We start from the raw sequence: 16,539 nt of genomic DNA on the forward strand, positions 1-16,539 counted from the left end.
TTAGTTTTTTTGGTGCAATGGTAAATGGTATTTTTTTTTTCATTTCTCTTTCTGTGAGTTCATTATTGGTGTAGAAAAAGGCCATAGATTTCTGGGTGTTAATTTTGTATCCTGCTACATTGCCAAATTCATTTATTAGGTCTAGTAGTTTTTTGATGGAGTCTTTGGGGTTTTCTATGTATAGTATCATGTCACCTGCGAATAAGGACAGTTTTACTTCTTCCTTTCCAATTTGGATGGCTTTTATTTCTTTTTCTTCTCTGATTGCTATGGCTAGCACTTCCAGTACTATGTCAAACAGGAGTGGTGAAAGTGGGCATCCCTGTCTTGTTCCTATTCTTAGGGGAAATGAGTTTAGTTTTTGCCCATTGAGTATGATGTTGGCTGTAGGTTTGTCATATAAGGCTTTTATTATGTTGAGGTATGATCCCTCTATTCCCACTTTGCTGAGAGTTTTTATTAAGAAAGGGTGTTGGATCTCCCCTTTTTTAAAAAATCCTCACCCGAGGATATGTTTAGAGAGGAAGAGAGAGAAACATCAATGTGAGAGAGAAACATCTATCGGTTGCCTCCCGTATGTGCCCTGACCAGGGATTGAACCCACAACCTTTTGGTGTACGGGTCAATGCTCCTACAACTGAGCCACCTGGCCAGGGCCCACTTTCTCCCTTTTAATTATGCAGCTGGAAGTTTCTGGAAATCTGGCTTAGTTTATAGTTTCCCATTGGCACTGTAGTTTGCTAACAGAGGAGTCAGCCCTGAAGGCGCTCATCATAAGCATTAAAGGCCTTCCTGGTGGGCACTGGCTTCAGAGGAGAGAGGATTTCACAGAAATGATTTCTCTGTCCCTGCAGGGCCCAGAGGAAAGGCGATCTGGGAGGAAGCGCGTGTCTTCTGGAGAAATAAAATGAGGCCCAGAGAACTGAGAGGCATGGCCCATGTGGCCCAGGGAAGGAGCAAAGTGGGAAAGGGCACCTCGCTCGCATGCCCATTTCTTCTAGAAGGAATGGAAGTGCCTTTGCCTGACCAGGGGACACCTTGAGGCAGGAAGTGTCTCCAGTCGCTGGCCGCCCTCCACCATGCGAAGTGGTTCCAGGTTAGGGGGAGGGCTGGGGGGCTCACACATGCCTGTCCTGTCGCTGCCCCCTTAGCCGACTCCTGGGCTAGCTGTTTGGCTCATGTCTCCTGGCACTAACCTGATGGGTTGGAATCAGAGCAGGGCCAGTTCTGTTGGCCTGTGCCCATTTGGGAGTGGAGCCCACTCCCAGCCACCACTCTCAAGGCCGGCTGTGCCCCCCGGAGACCCTCCCTAACCTCCACTGCCAAGACAGGAGTCTGGCCAGCTCACCGCCCCAGGGTCCACCCTCATTCCCTTGGCCTCACACCCACCCATGTGCATGTGGTTTCCAGAGCTAACTGTGTGCTTCTTCTCCCAAAGACACGAGCCAGCGGCCTACAGCCCTGTGTAATCGTCATCAGGGTTTTTGGGGACCTCTCCAGCGTGTGCCAACCTGTGGGGCCCTGCCAGACTGGGTAAGGCAGCGCCAGGCAGCCAGCCTGCTCTGGGAAGCCCACGAGGGCCTTATCTCCTCCTGGACAGCAGATTCCCCTCCCAGCGCTTGGCTTTCCCTCGAGGGGCTGGCGTCAGCCTGAGTGCCCAGGAGAGGCAGGTCACGGCAGGGGTGTCCCAGGGGCCCCTGGGCACCAGGAAGAGGCCTGCTCTGGAGTGCAGCCTCCCTTGACTGTATTTTCTTTTGATTTTTTTATTATTTTTAAAAAATATATTTTATTGATTTTTCACAGAGAGGAAGGGAGAGGGATAGAGAGTTAGAAACATCGATGAGAGAGAAACATCGATCAGCTGCCTCCTGCACACCCCCTACCGGGGATGTGCCCATGACCAAGGTACATGCCCTTGACCAGAATCGAACCTGGGACCCTTCAGTCCCCAGGCCAACGCTCTATCCACTGAGCCAAACTGGTCAGGGCCACTTGAATGATTGTAAAGGCAGTGTTTATTAAAATACATTTCATTTTCAAAATTGAACTACCAGCTATTAAAGTGCATACACATTTTTGGGGGGATACTCCGTATTTGGGAAATGACTAACTCAAGGAAAACTGAAAGTCAGCACTTTGCTTAATTACAAAAGGCATTTCAGTGGAAAAAATAGGAGCTCAGAGTGAGACAACGTGTCTTGGTGTTGGTTCTCTGACTCTCATTTATCAAACAAGTGGGGTGAAGGAACGATTCTGAATGGGGAGCCTCTGTGTTTTTTGTGAGCACTGTTTTTTAAAATATATTTTTATTGATTTCAGAGAGGAAAGGAAAGGGAGAGATAGAAACATGGATGATGAGAGAGAATCATTGATTGCTGCCTCCTGCACACCCCACACTGGGGATCGACCCCACAACTGGGTGCGTGCCCGGACTAGGAACCATGACATTCAACCACTGAGCCACGCTGGCCAGGCTAACTGTATTTTCTTAATCCCTAGACCTCGCTGCCTTGAACTGGCATGCTACTGGCTAAATGTACCATAGGTCACAGAGAACAAGTTTCTTTTCTTTTTTTAATAATTCTTTATTGTTGAAAATATTACATACGTCCCCTTTTTCCCCCCTCCAGCCTGCCCCCCCCCCACCCCAGGCCTTCAGCACCCTATTGTCAGTGTCCATGGGTTATACATATACTAGTATGCAAACAAGGTCTTTGGATGATTACCTCCACCCACCCTCCCCTACCTTCCCTCTGAGATTCCACACTCTGTTCCATGTTTCCATGTCTCTGGATCCACTCAGTTCATCTGTTTATTTTGTTACTTAGATTCCACATATGAGTGCAATCATGTGATACTTATCTTTCTCTGACTGACTTGTTTTACTTAGCATCATACTCTCCAGGTTCCTCCATGCATAACAGTATATCTTCATGATAACTGCTGTTAAATCACAGAAATCCCTGCCTTCCATCCTCTCCTGGTCAAAGTAGATGTCTGTGTTCTTTGTTTTCTCTCTGTTTGAAGTGTACTGTTTTAGGGGCTGTCACATATGTTAGTCAAATGACCATAGAGTTTAGCATCTCTAAGAGCATTTCTTAGAAAAGGACTTTTCTGCCTTGCAGTGTCTTACAAGCTCTAGTGTGATGATAAAGGCATACAATTTCCAGATTATAATCATCCTGGTGATTGCTAATATAATGAATAATAATATTAAGAATTAATTTGAGGAACCACCTTGCCTCATTTCAATTTCCTCAAACTCCAGAGCTTTAGTGCACTTTTCCATGGCCTCTATCACATGTGCAGGCATTGAAACCTGAGACCTTGGCTCCCAGTAAGGAAATATCCTCCCGCCTCCCTTAGGAAAACATGAACAAATCCAGGCCTTATTATGACTAGGCTGTGTTCCAGTATAGTAAGCACAGGCTCACTCACCACAAAGGAGGCCAAGGTCCAGGGCAGATGGGGCAGCAAGGGTCCCGCCCCGTCTGTCGTCTGTCGGCTGAGCACTCACTCTCTGGTGGCAGCCCACCCTTTCAGGAGGCCTGGCTGTCGCAGGTGATGGCCTTGGTGGGAATATTTCTGAAGGAAACCAGCAGACACGGATAACAGGCTTGAGCGGAGATGTTCACCACAGTGTGGTTTACCGTAGCAGAACGGGAGAGAAGCATCTGTGCTCTCATGAGATGTCAGAGACAGAGGTGCTGTTTTCCAGCCCTTTTAGTGACACGGACGATATCATATGAAGTGAAAGGAGAGAAAACAGTGGGCCTGAGGTGGGAGCCTGTTGTATGACTACATGCTCGTGCGCACGTGTGTATGCGCGCGCGCGCACACACACACACACACAACTGCAGGAAGGCGTTCTGACTGGGCCTGAGGTGTGAGCCTGTTGTATGCGCACACACACACACACACACACACAACTGCAGGAAGGCGTTCTGCTGGTTGTACTTCCAGGGTCAGAGGGAGGTGTGGCCCAGGTGAGATGCCTCCGGGGGAGGTCCGTGGGTGCAGAGGGTACAGTCACACACCCCGTGCTGGGACCCTCTCAGGCCCAGGCGGTGGCAGTCTCTCACGAGGGTGCTCTATCTTCTTTGCCACCCCTACCCCCTCGCAAAGATGGGCCTGGGCTCCGGGATCCTGTGAGAGAGACCAGATGGACGTGTTCGAGTCCATGACCCTCCAGCAGCGGGAAGATATCACAGCCAGCACCCAGGTAGGATGGCCAGCCCCTGGGGCTCCCAGCTCAGGGCCAGCTCAGCCAGGCTGTGGGCGGCACCCCCCGATCCAGTTGCAGCTATGCAACTTCCCGAGAAATGGTCTGGGGTTCCACTTCCCTCCCCTGCAGAGGGGGGTGGCCTGTGGGAGAGTGGCCCCTGGGTGACAAGACTGCCTCTGGGGGCAGGGCGGCTTGGCTCAGAGCTGAAGCCACCACAGTGATGAGGCGCAAACCTGGGGCCTCACTGGCAGGGACTGACCTGGCTCTTCCCACCGCGCGCACGCGCACACACACACACACACACACACACACACACACACACACACGTGCTCTGTAAACACCCCGCTGCGGCTGGCCAGCCTCAAGCACGAAAGCCAAGTCCCCACCTGTGCTTCCCCTTTGGTTTGTAAGAAAGTCTCCCAGCGACACAAATCACATCAGGCCTGACATTTAGGAATTGTCTTCATGGAAAAACTCAAATTGCTTATGATCAGAGTCACACTGGGAGAGGCAGGATTTGGGGTCCCTGCAGTGTTCCCAGGGCCTTCCTGGCAAGCCCTGCCCTGAGCAGCCTGAGCGTCCAGTGCAGTTCCTCGTGCCTGATGGTAACTGAGCTCAGCAGTTGCTAGAAGGGTGATGGCAAGGGCAGGATGCCTGGCGAGCCACGGAGCCGGTCGCAGGCAGGAGGGTGCCGCCAGGCTGTCTGCCCCCAGCACGCCCTGGGCATGTTGGGCGGGGCCAGGGGCCGGGTGAGCCGGTCTCAGGCAGGAGGGTGCCACCAGGCTGTCTGCCCCCAGCACGCCCTGGGCATGTTGGCATTTCAGCAGCTCCACAAGATCTGAGCATGGGCCCTCTGCCGCCACCCAGAAGCAGGCTGGGTTGCGCTTCCACTTCCGGAAGAGGCCTGTGAGGCCTGTGAGGCTGAGGAAGGCCCGAGGAAGCAGGCCAGCTCAGCGGAGAGGGGCTGTGTGATGGCCCCGCCTCCCCAGCAGGACCTGACCTGCTGAGGAAGGCCCGAGGAAGCAGGCCAGCTGTGTGATGGCCCCGCCTCCCCAGCAGGACCTGACCTGCCTCTGAGTGGCTGCTCCATCCCCCACATGGGACAGTTGTGTTCTCCTTTCCAGTTATGTTCCATGGGTTCCATTTAAAACACTTGTGCTTTGATCATCTGTGAAATCGCATCACCCAGGGATGAGAACTCTGGGAGGGGCACCACCTCAAGATGCCCCCAATGCTGCAAAGAAGGTTTAGAAGGTGTAGCACAGCCCAAGCTGGTTTGGCTCAGTGGATAGAGCATCGGCCTGTGGACTGAAGGGTCCCAGGTTCAATTCCCGTAGAGGGCACGTACCTCATTTGCAGGCTCCTCTCGGGCCTGGGCCCTGGTCAGGGCGTGTGCAGGAGGCAACCAATCGATGTGTTTCTCACATTGATGTTTCTCTCTGTCTTTCCCTCTCTCTTTCACTCTAAAAATCAATGGGAAAGTACCCTCGGGTGAGGATTTAAAAAAAATAAAAATAAGAAGGTGTAGCACAGTGACTTTGAACCCTGGCCCCTTTGCTATCTGGTTCTAGCAGGCGCATTATCCACCGAAACAGGAAGTGGCCGGGGCCTGACTGCTCCTACTTCCCTGGGAGGGCAGGCTGCTTGCTTTTGCCTCTTCCGCCTCCGTCCCCTTTCTGAGGGAGCGCCCCTCCCTGCCTCTTACAGGCACCCGGACAACACGCCTTTGCTGGTCCTGGCCGCAGCCACAGACATCCTTTACCTCACATGGGGTGCTTCACCTTACACACCTCTCTCCCTTTAATCCTGGTTCAGCGACTCTGCATTCACCCCGCGGCCCAGGCTCACTGCCACCACCACTGCGGGGAGTCCTCCTGGGTTCCTCTGTGCTGGGACAAACCATCAGAAAGTCCCGCTTCTACTCGCCATCCACATTGTCACTCTGCTGCTTCAACCCTCCATCAGCAGGAGCTCTGGCTAAAACTCAGAATTGCACTCAGGATAGAACCCCGAATCCCAGGGAAGCCCCCACAAGAACCCATCTGCCACTCTCCCTCAATAACTCCACTTCAGACCCACCAGCCTCTGCTTGTCATCAGACCAGGCAATCTTGTTCCTGCCCCCAGGGCCTTTGCACATGCTGTTCCCACTGCATAGCAAGCTCTTCCCCTGACCTTCCTTCCTTCAGATCTCAGCTCAGATGTCACCTCCTCAGAGAGGCCTCCTTGACCTCCTCAGCCTGCTACATAACTGATTAAAATCACTTGGTACCTGCCTTCCTCCCAGGATGTGAATTCTCTGGGGGCAGGAAATAGATCTACTTATTCACCACAGTACCCACAGGTCTAGAGCAGACCAAGTACATAGTAGTAGCTCATAAATATGTTAAAGACTTGAAGTCATGCTCTGATGTCCAAACACAGGTCTCTTCATAAGAGGAATTTGCCTCCTGGCAGTTAGGAAGACACCATTTGTTTCTGTCTTGTCCCAGGAATGACTGTAACAGCTGGGCCCAGAGACGTCAGTGAGGGCAGTGGCAGTATGATGAAGGGAAGGGAGAGTGGGTCCGTCTTTGGGACAAGGATGTGGCCGCAGGAGTCACAGCCTCACCGTGTGGAAAGCCCTGTGTCCTGCTGCTGTGGCCAACTGCCAAGGGCAGCTCTTGGAAACGACATTGCCCACTGTTCTCCAGTCTCATCCCTGGCTCCCGGGGAAGATGGATGTATCTTTGCCACCAGGTGGTTTAAGGCCAATTCTGTTGACAGAAAATGAAATCTTCCCCGCCCCGCCCAGCAACTCCAAAAAAAAACAACCCACACGCAAATTTAGGCAACACGACAGCAAAATCAAGCAGTCGGTTAGCGATGTATTCAGTCCAGATGGATGAAACGTCTGGGTGATAGAGCTCCCTCAAGACCTAAAGAGGGGTCATCCCTGATCTTCCCTCTCCAGCCCTCTTCCCACCGGCCAGAGGGCTCCAGAACAGGCCGGCAGGAAGATACTGGCCCAGGCGCCCGAGAGGCCAGACTGCTGCGAGGGGGAGAAGCGCCCTGAGACAGTGACGCAGGACCTCAGCTGCAGGATGCTGGCGGGTGAGCCAGTTGCTAGGAGACAGCAGTGAGTGTGGGAGAGATGCCTTGAGGAGTGTGGGCAGGGCTGGAGCTGAACCTGGCAGTCCAGGGAAGGAAAAAAAAAGGAAGGGCAGATCCCTTGGCATCACCTGCCAAGTCACTAACACGAATGGACAGCTGGGAAACGCAGTGTCCCCTGGTCCAGAATAAGTCCCATTCAGGGGCCGAGGGAGCATCTCCAAGGCTTGGCTGGGTCCAGGGGCTTGTGTGGGATAATGTTGGCTCCACCTTCTCCTTGATTCCCTGTTAGTTTGGCTTCCGGGGCTGAGAAGATGTATCCGGTGAGTAAATTAAGGCTATGCTGAGCGGACAAGCTAGAGGACCCGTGTTTCTCCTAAAGGTGTAAAAGGCAGTGGGGGTGGGGGAGTGATAGTTGAGGGCGGGTAGCACCCTGTTTATGTCTGCCCAAGTTTTGAAAAAGAAAATGTGTTGGGAAACGGGTATTTGTTCCCCCATGTTCACAGCAGCATTATTCACAATAGCTTAGAGGTGGAAACACCCCATGTGTCTACGGACAGATGAACAGATCAACAAAATGTGGTCCATGCAGACAATGGAATATTCTTCAGCCTTCAAACAGAAGGAAATTCTGACCCATGCTACAATGTGGATGAACCTAGAGGACATTATGATCTGTGAAATAAGCCAGACTTATTTTGGCTATTATGAAGAGAGGTAATTTTTTTTTTTTTTATTGATTTCAGAGAGGAAGGAAGAGGGAGAGAGAGAAACATCAATGATGAGAGAGAATCATTGATCGCCTGCCTCCAGTGCACCCCATCCTGGGGATTGAGCCCGCAACCCGGGCACGTACCCTGACTGGGAATCGAACCCCGATCTCCTGGTTCATAGGTCGACGCTCAACCACTGAGCCACGCTGGCCGGGCGAGAGGTAATTTTTAATAACTGCATCATATTCCACAAAATGAACACATCCTGATGTGCTTAAGCATCCCCCTCCTGTCAGACATTTAGATTATTTTCAAACATTATAAATCCCAATGCGGCAAAATGTTCCTGAACGGTTGGGATTTTTTCTCGGTCGAAGGGCATGGCCAGCAGAACGCGAAGGCATTTAAAACGTCGATGTGGAAGGTACTGTTCCGTGAGTGCTTTGCAAGTTCCCTCTCATTGTAAATGGAGCCCCACTCCCCACCCCCAGGTCAGGACTGCGCCTTCTCATTTTAACAAGTACTTGCCTGCACACGGATATAAGTTTAGCAGGTTTCCTTCTGTGGTGTCTATTTCCCCCACTGCTGTTCTTTCATTTTCTCATTCATTCAACCCGCGTTTGTTGATCACCTGTTATGTGCCATGGGCACGCATGTGTCTCCCCATGTCTCTCACTGAGAAAGCTGAGCTATTCACTACTCAGTCAGCAACCACCATCTTCCTTGGAAGAAACCAAAGATGAACCAAAAGTTGTCACTCCATGCATTGAGGGTGCCTCTGGGCCCTGGTCCCAGGTTGGCCCTTTAATGTCTTAGCTGAGGGGTGCCAGGACGGCTCACTTCACCTCCTTGAGACTATGAAACTGGGTTAGAGCTAGCAGCACCAACCTTGCAGAGCTGTGGGGAGAACTCAGTCATAAAATGCATGTTAACTCTTGCTGCATAGAAAGGCTCAGCCTCAGAACACGGGCGTGGGAGAGGGCAGGTATGCGGGTGAAAACCAGCGATTAAAGGGAGAAGTCACACATGGAACAGTGACCCCAAAGGCCTTCCCTGTCTCAGCTTCTAGAACGATGGGTGTCAGGCCATGAGAAAACTCTGCAGATGCGGAGCAGCACCAACCTTGCAGAGCTGTGGGGAGAACTCAGTCATAAAATGCATGTTTAACTCTTGCTGCATAGAAAAGCTCAGCCTCAGAACACGGGCGTGGGAGAGGGCAGGTGTGCGCGTGAAAACCAGCGATTAAAAGGAGAAGTCACACATGGAACAGTGACCCCAAAGGCCTTCCCTGTCTCAGCTTCTAGAACGATGGCTGTCAGGCCATGAGAAAACTCTGCAGATGCGGCCGACATTTGGGGGGTCCCCTACAGGGGCCAGTCCTCCCATCTCCCATCATCACCCAGAGGGAAGCCACCCCCATGGTAAGGAGCTTCCTGTCGGCTCTGTGGCACGCCCCTCATAAATGCCAGCCAACGAAGAAGGGACGAGAACCCAAAGACAAGGGGGCGGGGGGATTTGGAGGAAAGAGATAAAGAACAAAAAAGCAGTTCCAGAAAAGCCCTTGTGTGTGTGATCCTCAGAGAGCTGAGAGAAGACACAAAAGCCAGGAAACAAGTTTCCGTTTGCCTTTTGAAAAGAAACACTCAAAGAACCAGAAGGAGCCCTTGGAAATTAGAAACCTGCGAATCAAAATTAAAATGTCAACAAAGGGATTGGATGAAAGAGTAGAATGAGAAGACAAAAAGGGGGGAAATGTAGATAAGGAAATTAGCCCAGCCGGTGTGGCTCAGTAGTTGAGCATCGACCTATGAACCAGGAGGTCACGGTTTGGCATGTGCTGGGTGTGGGCTCGATCCCCAGCATGGGGCATGCAAGAGGCAGCCTATCAATGATTCTCTCTCATCATTGATGTTTCTATCTCTCTCTCCCTCTCCTTTCCTCTTTGAAATAAATAAAAAATATTTTTTAAGAAACAAAAGAAAATAGAGCAATCCAGGAAGTCCCATATGTGACAAAGGAGACTTCCACAAAGAGAAAACGAAGTGAAGTGGAAGGAACCACCAGTGATGCCCTTTAAGAAAGTTACTAGGGGCCCAGCCAGCGAGGCTCAGCAGTTGAGCCTCAACCAGGAATCAAGAGGTGGCCAGTTCGATTCGCAGTCAGGGTACATGCCTGGGTTGCAGGCTGGATCCCTGGTGGAGGTGCGTGCAGGAGGCAGCCGATTGAAGACGTTCCTATCTCCCTGACTTTTCTCTCTATCCCTCTCCCTTCCTCTCTCTCTAAAAATCAATAAAAACATATTTTTTTTTTAAAAAAAAAGAAAGTTACAAGGAGTGGAAGACACAACAGAGTCCACTGAAAGTCCAGCACAACAAGTGAAAATAGACCCCAACCAAACCCACACTGTAGTCGTGCAGGATGTGGAGAATAAGAAGATCCCACAAGCTTTCAGAGAGAGAGAGAAAATACACCCACCAACGTGTGAAGCACAGGATGAGGAAGCAGACAGCTAACTGCCCAAGACTGGAAGCGGGAAGCCATGGGGCAAGAGGAATTCACCACCCAGAACACTGTCCTCAGCCAAACCACCGATCTCCCAGGAAAGTGGAAGGAAACGCTGTCTGGAAATGCCCAGGTGGGGTGGGTGCACATTCTCAAGACAAGGGCACAAACCAAGAAATAGGGGGACTTGGACTCAAGAAATCGGTGCTAAGTCCCGGGAATCTCTAAATCCTGCAGAAGAGAGAGGCCAGGACCACACTGGGCATAGCCAGCCCTGAGCAGAGAAGTTAGTGCCATTGGAGAGGCTGGGGGAGAGAGAGTCACAGGCACACAAAACAAAGGCGATCACTAGCTCCAGAAACGCCCCCCCCCCCACACACACACACCAAATCCTAGAAAATAAAAGTGTTCTTGGTGTTCATTGCTCCAAGTGAACAATACTTACATATACTAACATAGCACTAAATATTCAGTTATCCAAGAATTGTGATAAAATGATTGTGAAAGCAATATGCATAAGAGAGCTAAGTCTCTATCTCCAGGAGTAGGAAGTCAAAGGACAATGTCCAACTGATAAATCAAGAGATATGGCCCGGCTGGCGTGGGTCAGTGGTTGGGCGTCAACCTATGATGAACCAGGAGGTCACGGTTCAATTCCTGGTCAGGGCAGGTGCCTGGGTTGCAGGCTCGATCCGCAGTGGGGGTCTTGCAGGAGGCGGCCCATCAATGATTCTTTCTCATTCATTGATGTTTCTGCCTGTCTCTCCCCTCTCCCTTCCTCTCTGAAATAAATAAAAATATTTAAGAAAAAGATATGTAAAACATTATTTTGAAACATGGAAGCAAAGACCAGAGAAACAGCCAATAGAAGCGCTAATGGCAGCCCTCTGGGAATGGGACATACATGCTTTGTTTAAAAACAGTTTTATAAGCTTAGCACAGTCGTAAGTATACAGCTAATGGCAGCCCTCCGGGAGTGGGACATACATGCTTTGTTTAAAACAGTTTTATAAGCTTAGCACAGTCGTAAGTATACAGCAGAACACTACAAATATTGCTGCTATTAATTCTGATGAGAAGAAGACATACGTACCCTTGAGGGGCTCATCGCCGAGTCAGCTAGCTTTATAGAGTTAGGAGAGCACTTGAGAGCTTACCACAGTGGTTCTCAACCTTCCTAATGCCTCGACCCTTTAATACAGTTCCTCATGTTGTGGTGACCCCCAATGTCATTGTTACAAATTGAACATAATTAAAGCATAGTGATTAATCACAAAAACAATATGTAATTATATATGTGTTTTCCGATGGTCTTAGGCGACCCCTGTGAAAGGGTCGTTCGACCCCCAAAAGGGTCACGACCCACAGGTTGAGAACCACTGGCTTACCACATGCCATGAATGTCCACACATTTAGATTAAGAAGTATACCTACAAGGTCAAATAAATTCTAAAATGTGCCTATTTATAAGAAAATAAAGACAGAGACTGGAGGGGAGCAACTCCAGCCCACCACCACTGTCTGTTTCTGGGCATCCATGAGCTAAAAATGCGTCTTCACATTTTTCAGTGGCTGAAAAAAATCGCCATAATATTGCATGGCATGTGAAAAGTATATGAAGTTCAAATTTCAGCATTCCATAGATAAAGTTTTATTGGAACAGTCATGCCTGTTCACATACATGTTATTAATGGAGGCTTTCGTGCTACAAAAGCAGAGTTGAGTAGTCCAGCAAGAGATCATGAGGCCCTTTACAGAGACAGTTAGCCAACTCTTCAGTTAGAGCAGTGGTTCTCAACCTGTGGGTCGCGACCCCTTTGGGGGTCGAACGACCTTTTCACAGGGGTCGCCTAAGACCATCGGAAAACACATATGTAATTACATATTGTTTTTGTGATTAATCACTATGCTTTAATTATGTTCAATTTGTAACAATGAAATTGGGGGTCACCACAACATGAAGAACTGTATTAAAGGGTCGCGGCATTAGGAAGGTTGAGAATCACTGAGTTAGAGGATGAAGGTTGGGGGACAGAGGATGAAGAGGATCAAGGAGGAATCCTGAAGCAGGGACATAGGGAACAGTCCTCCGACAGACGCGTCTTGCCTTGTGGTACCGTATGGATCCCCCGCTCTTCTTCCTGGGTCTTTATTCTTTCATGTGATTCTATTCATTTGTTCTGTGAGGGCCTACTGTGTGCCAGGCTCCAGAGATAAATGATTGCCCAGGCCAGGGCTGTCCCTGCCCTCGCTCACAGAGCATATGTTCTGTCAAGGGGAGTGAGGCGAGGCAGAGGGCTATGAACAAGAAAAAGTGAGACAGGGTGACGGGCAGTGGTTTGGTCTTGAATGATGGGTGGTCACTGTGAGTGCCTTGGGAAGCCAGGAAGTGACCTGGACCCAGTTCACACAGCGCGAACCTGCAAGCGTGGCAGGGAAATTATGTGCCTGGCTCCACCTGCAGCACAAGGGAAACTGGGTGAGTGATGGGGGGGGCTGCACAGACAGCCTCCCCCATCAAAGGTGGATCGCCTCTGGCACCCCAAAGCAGGTTTCCTGGAGGGGCTCTTTATTCCGCGAGTCCAGAATGATCCAGCCGACCACGGGTCTGGGTGCAAAGCAAGCGATACAGCATTTTTCCTCGAAAGAGCAGATTCCTCCGCTGAATCCCTGAGTCCCCCGCAGGGAGGGGAAAGCTAAATTTAAAGATGAGCTAATTGGGACGGTCTGATCTGGCCTCATGCTCCAGCTGAGGATCTGCAGGGGCCACACCACCAGCTCAGCCGTCCCCACATCTGGCTGCAGCTGCCCTACAGCGCCTGCCCTCCAAATCCAGAAAGCATAATCATGGACACAGTCTCCTCGGGGTCTATCATGTGCCCCACACTGCGGTACACCAGCGGGTGAGCCTGGGAGCCAGACAGGCCGAGTCCAAAGCCCTGTCTACCATTTCCTGTGACCTAAGGTCAAGCTCAGCACTCTGTAAGCGTCAGCTTTCCCATCGTACGAGAGTGCTCGCCTCACAGGTGACAGGCACTGCTCATCCTCTCCCCTCCCCAATATTCATTGGCTTAAAAAATATGTTCTGAGCACCTACTATGTGCCAGGTACTGAAGTCACACAGTGAACTGTCCAAAGTCCCTGCACTGGGACTTTGCCCTGGGGAGCTGATGTTCTAGAAAGGATGCAGTCAGTAAACAAGATGAACAAGTAAGATACATGGTTTATCAGACCATGGCAGCTCTACGGAGCCACCGGAGAGATGGGAAGGGTCAGTGGGGTGAGATACTCTGTAGAGCTGCTGGCCCCATTTCCAGTATTAGCCATTCATTTGGTTGCAAGTGGCAGGAATGCCCTCCTGAGCAACCAAAAAGCAAACGCTTGCTTCCTACCCGAGGCACAGAATGCACTCCAGGTGTGGCCGAGTCCAGGGACTTGAATTCTTCCTGTGAGATGCCATCTCACCCTGCCTCTAGGATCTGCTTCCTCCTTCTCAGGCAGGCTGATGGGCTCAGTCACCAGGCCAGGCCCATCCCCATTACACAGCGAGAGGAGGCAGCTAGGACCTCCAGGGAGGGGTCCTTTCAGGCAGAGAAGTGTGGTCATACTCTGAGAAAGGGGGAAGGGGCCTGAAAAGGCTCCATAAAAATGGTGCCAGTTGAGATGAGCATGGAAGGATGAGATGGAGATGCCAGCTGGGTGGGGGAAGTGCATTCCAGGCAGAGGACAGCAGTGCAAAAGTATGCAAATTCCTGTAGTTTCCAAACTGTTGGGTGTTTGGTGGGAGCAGAAACAGACAAGTCCAGAGAGGTAGCCGGAGGCCAAACATGAAGAGCCCTGAATGCCAGACTGTTTTAGGCTCAGTCCCGCGGGCAGCAGAAGCTACGGAAGAATTTAAAGCAGGGAAGGGCCACAGTCTCATTTTCCTCCCTCGGTGATAAAATGGAAGGTGAATGGTGGCAAGGAGGAAAACTAGAGGCAGCCGGAAGACCAGGGAGGAGCCGCTGTATCACCAGCCAGCACCAGACGGGTGGCCTGGGGAATCAAGTTGACGGGACTAAAATATGGAGGGTGAAGAGCCGGGGACTGGGAAATTCCGGTGTCTGATCCGAGGATGTGGCTACCAGCGGGCTTCAGGCAGGTATAAGGGAGGGAGAGTCCCCCAGCTCTCGGCAGCAGGCAGGAGACACTGGCGTTGCCATGTCCGGGGATTGGAAGACCCATCGTCTTTGGAATTCAACGTGGCCAATTCTTGGATGCCTCCAGGGATGGGGAGCTCACCCCTTCAATAGTTCTGACCTAAATAAACTATGGACTCAAATTTATGCCCTTAGAGTTAGGCACAGCTCAGTGCCCCTGTCCACACCTTGGGGGGCTCCCTGTACCCTGGGCCAGCCCTAGGAGATTCGGGCACCTGACACTGTCTCCTTAAGTCTATCCTTCCCCTGTCTCAACACTTGCTTCCTCTGACCATGGGACAAGGACCCCTGAGGGTCCTGGGGAGGATGTAGGTATCACTCGGACACTAAGTATCCACTCACAGAGGGAGAAAGGCAGCCGGGTCAGATACTCTTCCCGTCTCTCGGACTGTGTCAAGGAGAAAGTCTCCAGGGGGCCAGGGCATCTTAACATCCTGGATGCTGTCCTTGCCGAGCACAGAGAAGGCAGGCCTCCCCCGTGGGGCCTGGGGCCGCAGCAGCAGTCTCTGGTGAGAATCTAATGATGCTGTCGGTTTCTGCTTTGGCTATTTTGATGTTGCATTTCTATTTCTGGCAAGTGATGATGGTTTGCCTTATATGGTGGGTCTTCATCACCTGACAGAATGCCAGCTGCAGGATCCCAGCCCTGTGCTGGTGGCTGGGAGGCAGGGGGTGGGGGCGGACCCTGGGACTATCCCACCGCCGGATCTGTGGAGCAGGGAGCCCTGCTTAGCAGGACTGTTCTCAGAGGCTCCTCTGTGCAAACACTACCACCGCGAATAAATTACACCACCAGCCAGGAACGGCCCTCCCTGACCCTCTCCTCTTGCCCACTTCCCTCGCTGAGGATAACCGTGTTGCCAGTGGAGGGTCCCCTTCTAGAACTTTCCTCTCCTGTATGACATAACGGGATCGTGCCGTTTGCACTGTCACATCCTGGTGCTGGTGGTTTTCAACAATGGTAGATTTTATCACCTTAATAGTTTCCTAGTTTTTGTGCATAATATTCCATAACATGGATGTTCTGTGACTCTCAGCAGCGGTCCACTATTCCCAGAAACCCCATGATGCCTTGGAGGCATAGCCACTAAGCCAGGTGATTCTAATGTGCAGCCAAGGTTGAGAACCACTGCACTAAGCCTTTGGGAGTAACAAGGTTAAATAGGGGACCAGGTTATCTGGGAATCTTGGTTCATCGCTCTCCCAAGATTAGCTTCTTCCAAGTGGACTCCTGCAGTAGAAGGAGCGGTAAGGGAGCCCACGGAGCCCTCGCTGGGGCCAGGCCCGGTGCAGGGTCATCCAGGGCTCGTCCAGCTGTCCTGTGAGAGGGCGGTCAGTGCTGCCGGGCCCCACAGAGGAAGAAGTGGGGGCCGGGACAGGGGCAGTCCTGCCTCCCGCACAGCGGGTTGGCCCCTGTCAGGCCCCACCGTGATTCTCCAAAGGAGGGCTGCTCCACCTGAGGCCTCTAGAGCCACAGGGCATCCTTCCCTCTGGCTCCAATGTTCCCTTAATGATGATGACGACCATCGCGATATAGCGGTGGACATATTTGGAGCGCTGTCTCTGCACCAGGCACCAGCAGCCCTTTACAACGACAGGTAATTCATTAAAGGGGCCTCCGCAGGCGGAAGAGGTGACGGAGGGCGTTGGAGTCGCGGAGTTGCTTACCTCCCGGACACGCAGCTCACTCACTCACCCCCTTCCCGGGCGCGCGCTGCGGCACCTGCTCCAAGCTCCAAGGCCTTTGCCTTCCGGGATGGGGGCGGGGTGGGAGGGGAGGTGCGCGCCCCGCGGCTTCAGGCCAGGAAGCG

General features: G+C 51.6%; 1 protein-coding gene across 11 annotated transcripts in view; it reads left to right on the forward strand.

Moving 5' to 3' along the window:
• The window catches only part of MATK (megakaryocyte-associated tyrosine kinase), a 36,729-nt gene that overhangs the window by 13,117 nt on the left and 7,073 nt on the right, over positions 1 to 16,539 (forward strand). The window contains exons 2-4 of one of the 11 annotated variants that reach the window (XM_014533476.1): positions 855 to 1,096; positions 1,439 to 1,533; positions 4,126 to 4,222. The exons of 2 other annotated variants lie outside the window; for them this stretch is intronic. In XM_014533476.1, the coding sequence (XP_014388962.1) occupies positions 4,163 to 4,222 (60 nt within the window). In that variant the 5' untranslated portion in view covers positions 855 to 1,096; positions 1,439 to 1,533; positions 4,126 to 4,162. Of the gene's footprint in view, positions 1 to 854; positions 1,097 to 1,438; positions 1,534 to 3,477; positions 3,780 to 3,884; positions 4,223 to 5,695; positions 7,638 to 13,664; positions 16,327 to 16,539 lie in introns of those variants that run through there. 8 more of the 11 variants (XM_014533461.1, XM_014533471.1, XM_014533467.1 and 5 more) reach the window with 8 other exon arrangements.

Source organism: Myotis brandtii, unplaced genomic scaffold, assembly GCF_000412655.1.
Source record: "Myotis brandtii unplaced genomic scaffold, ASM41265v1 scaffold122, whole genome shotgun sequence".
Taxonomy (NCBI): Eukaryota; Metazoa; Chordata; class Mammalia; order Chiroptera; family Vespertilionidae; genus Myotis; species Myotis brandtii.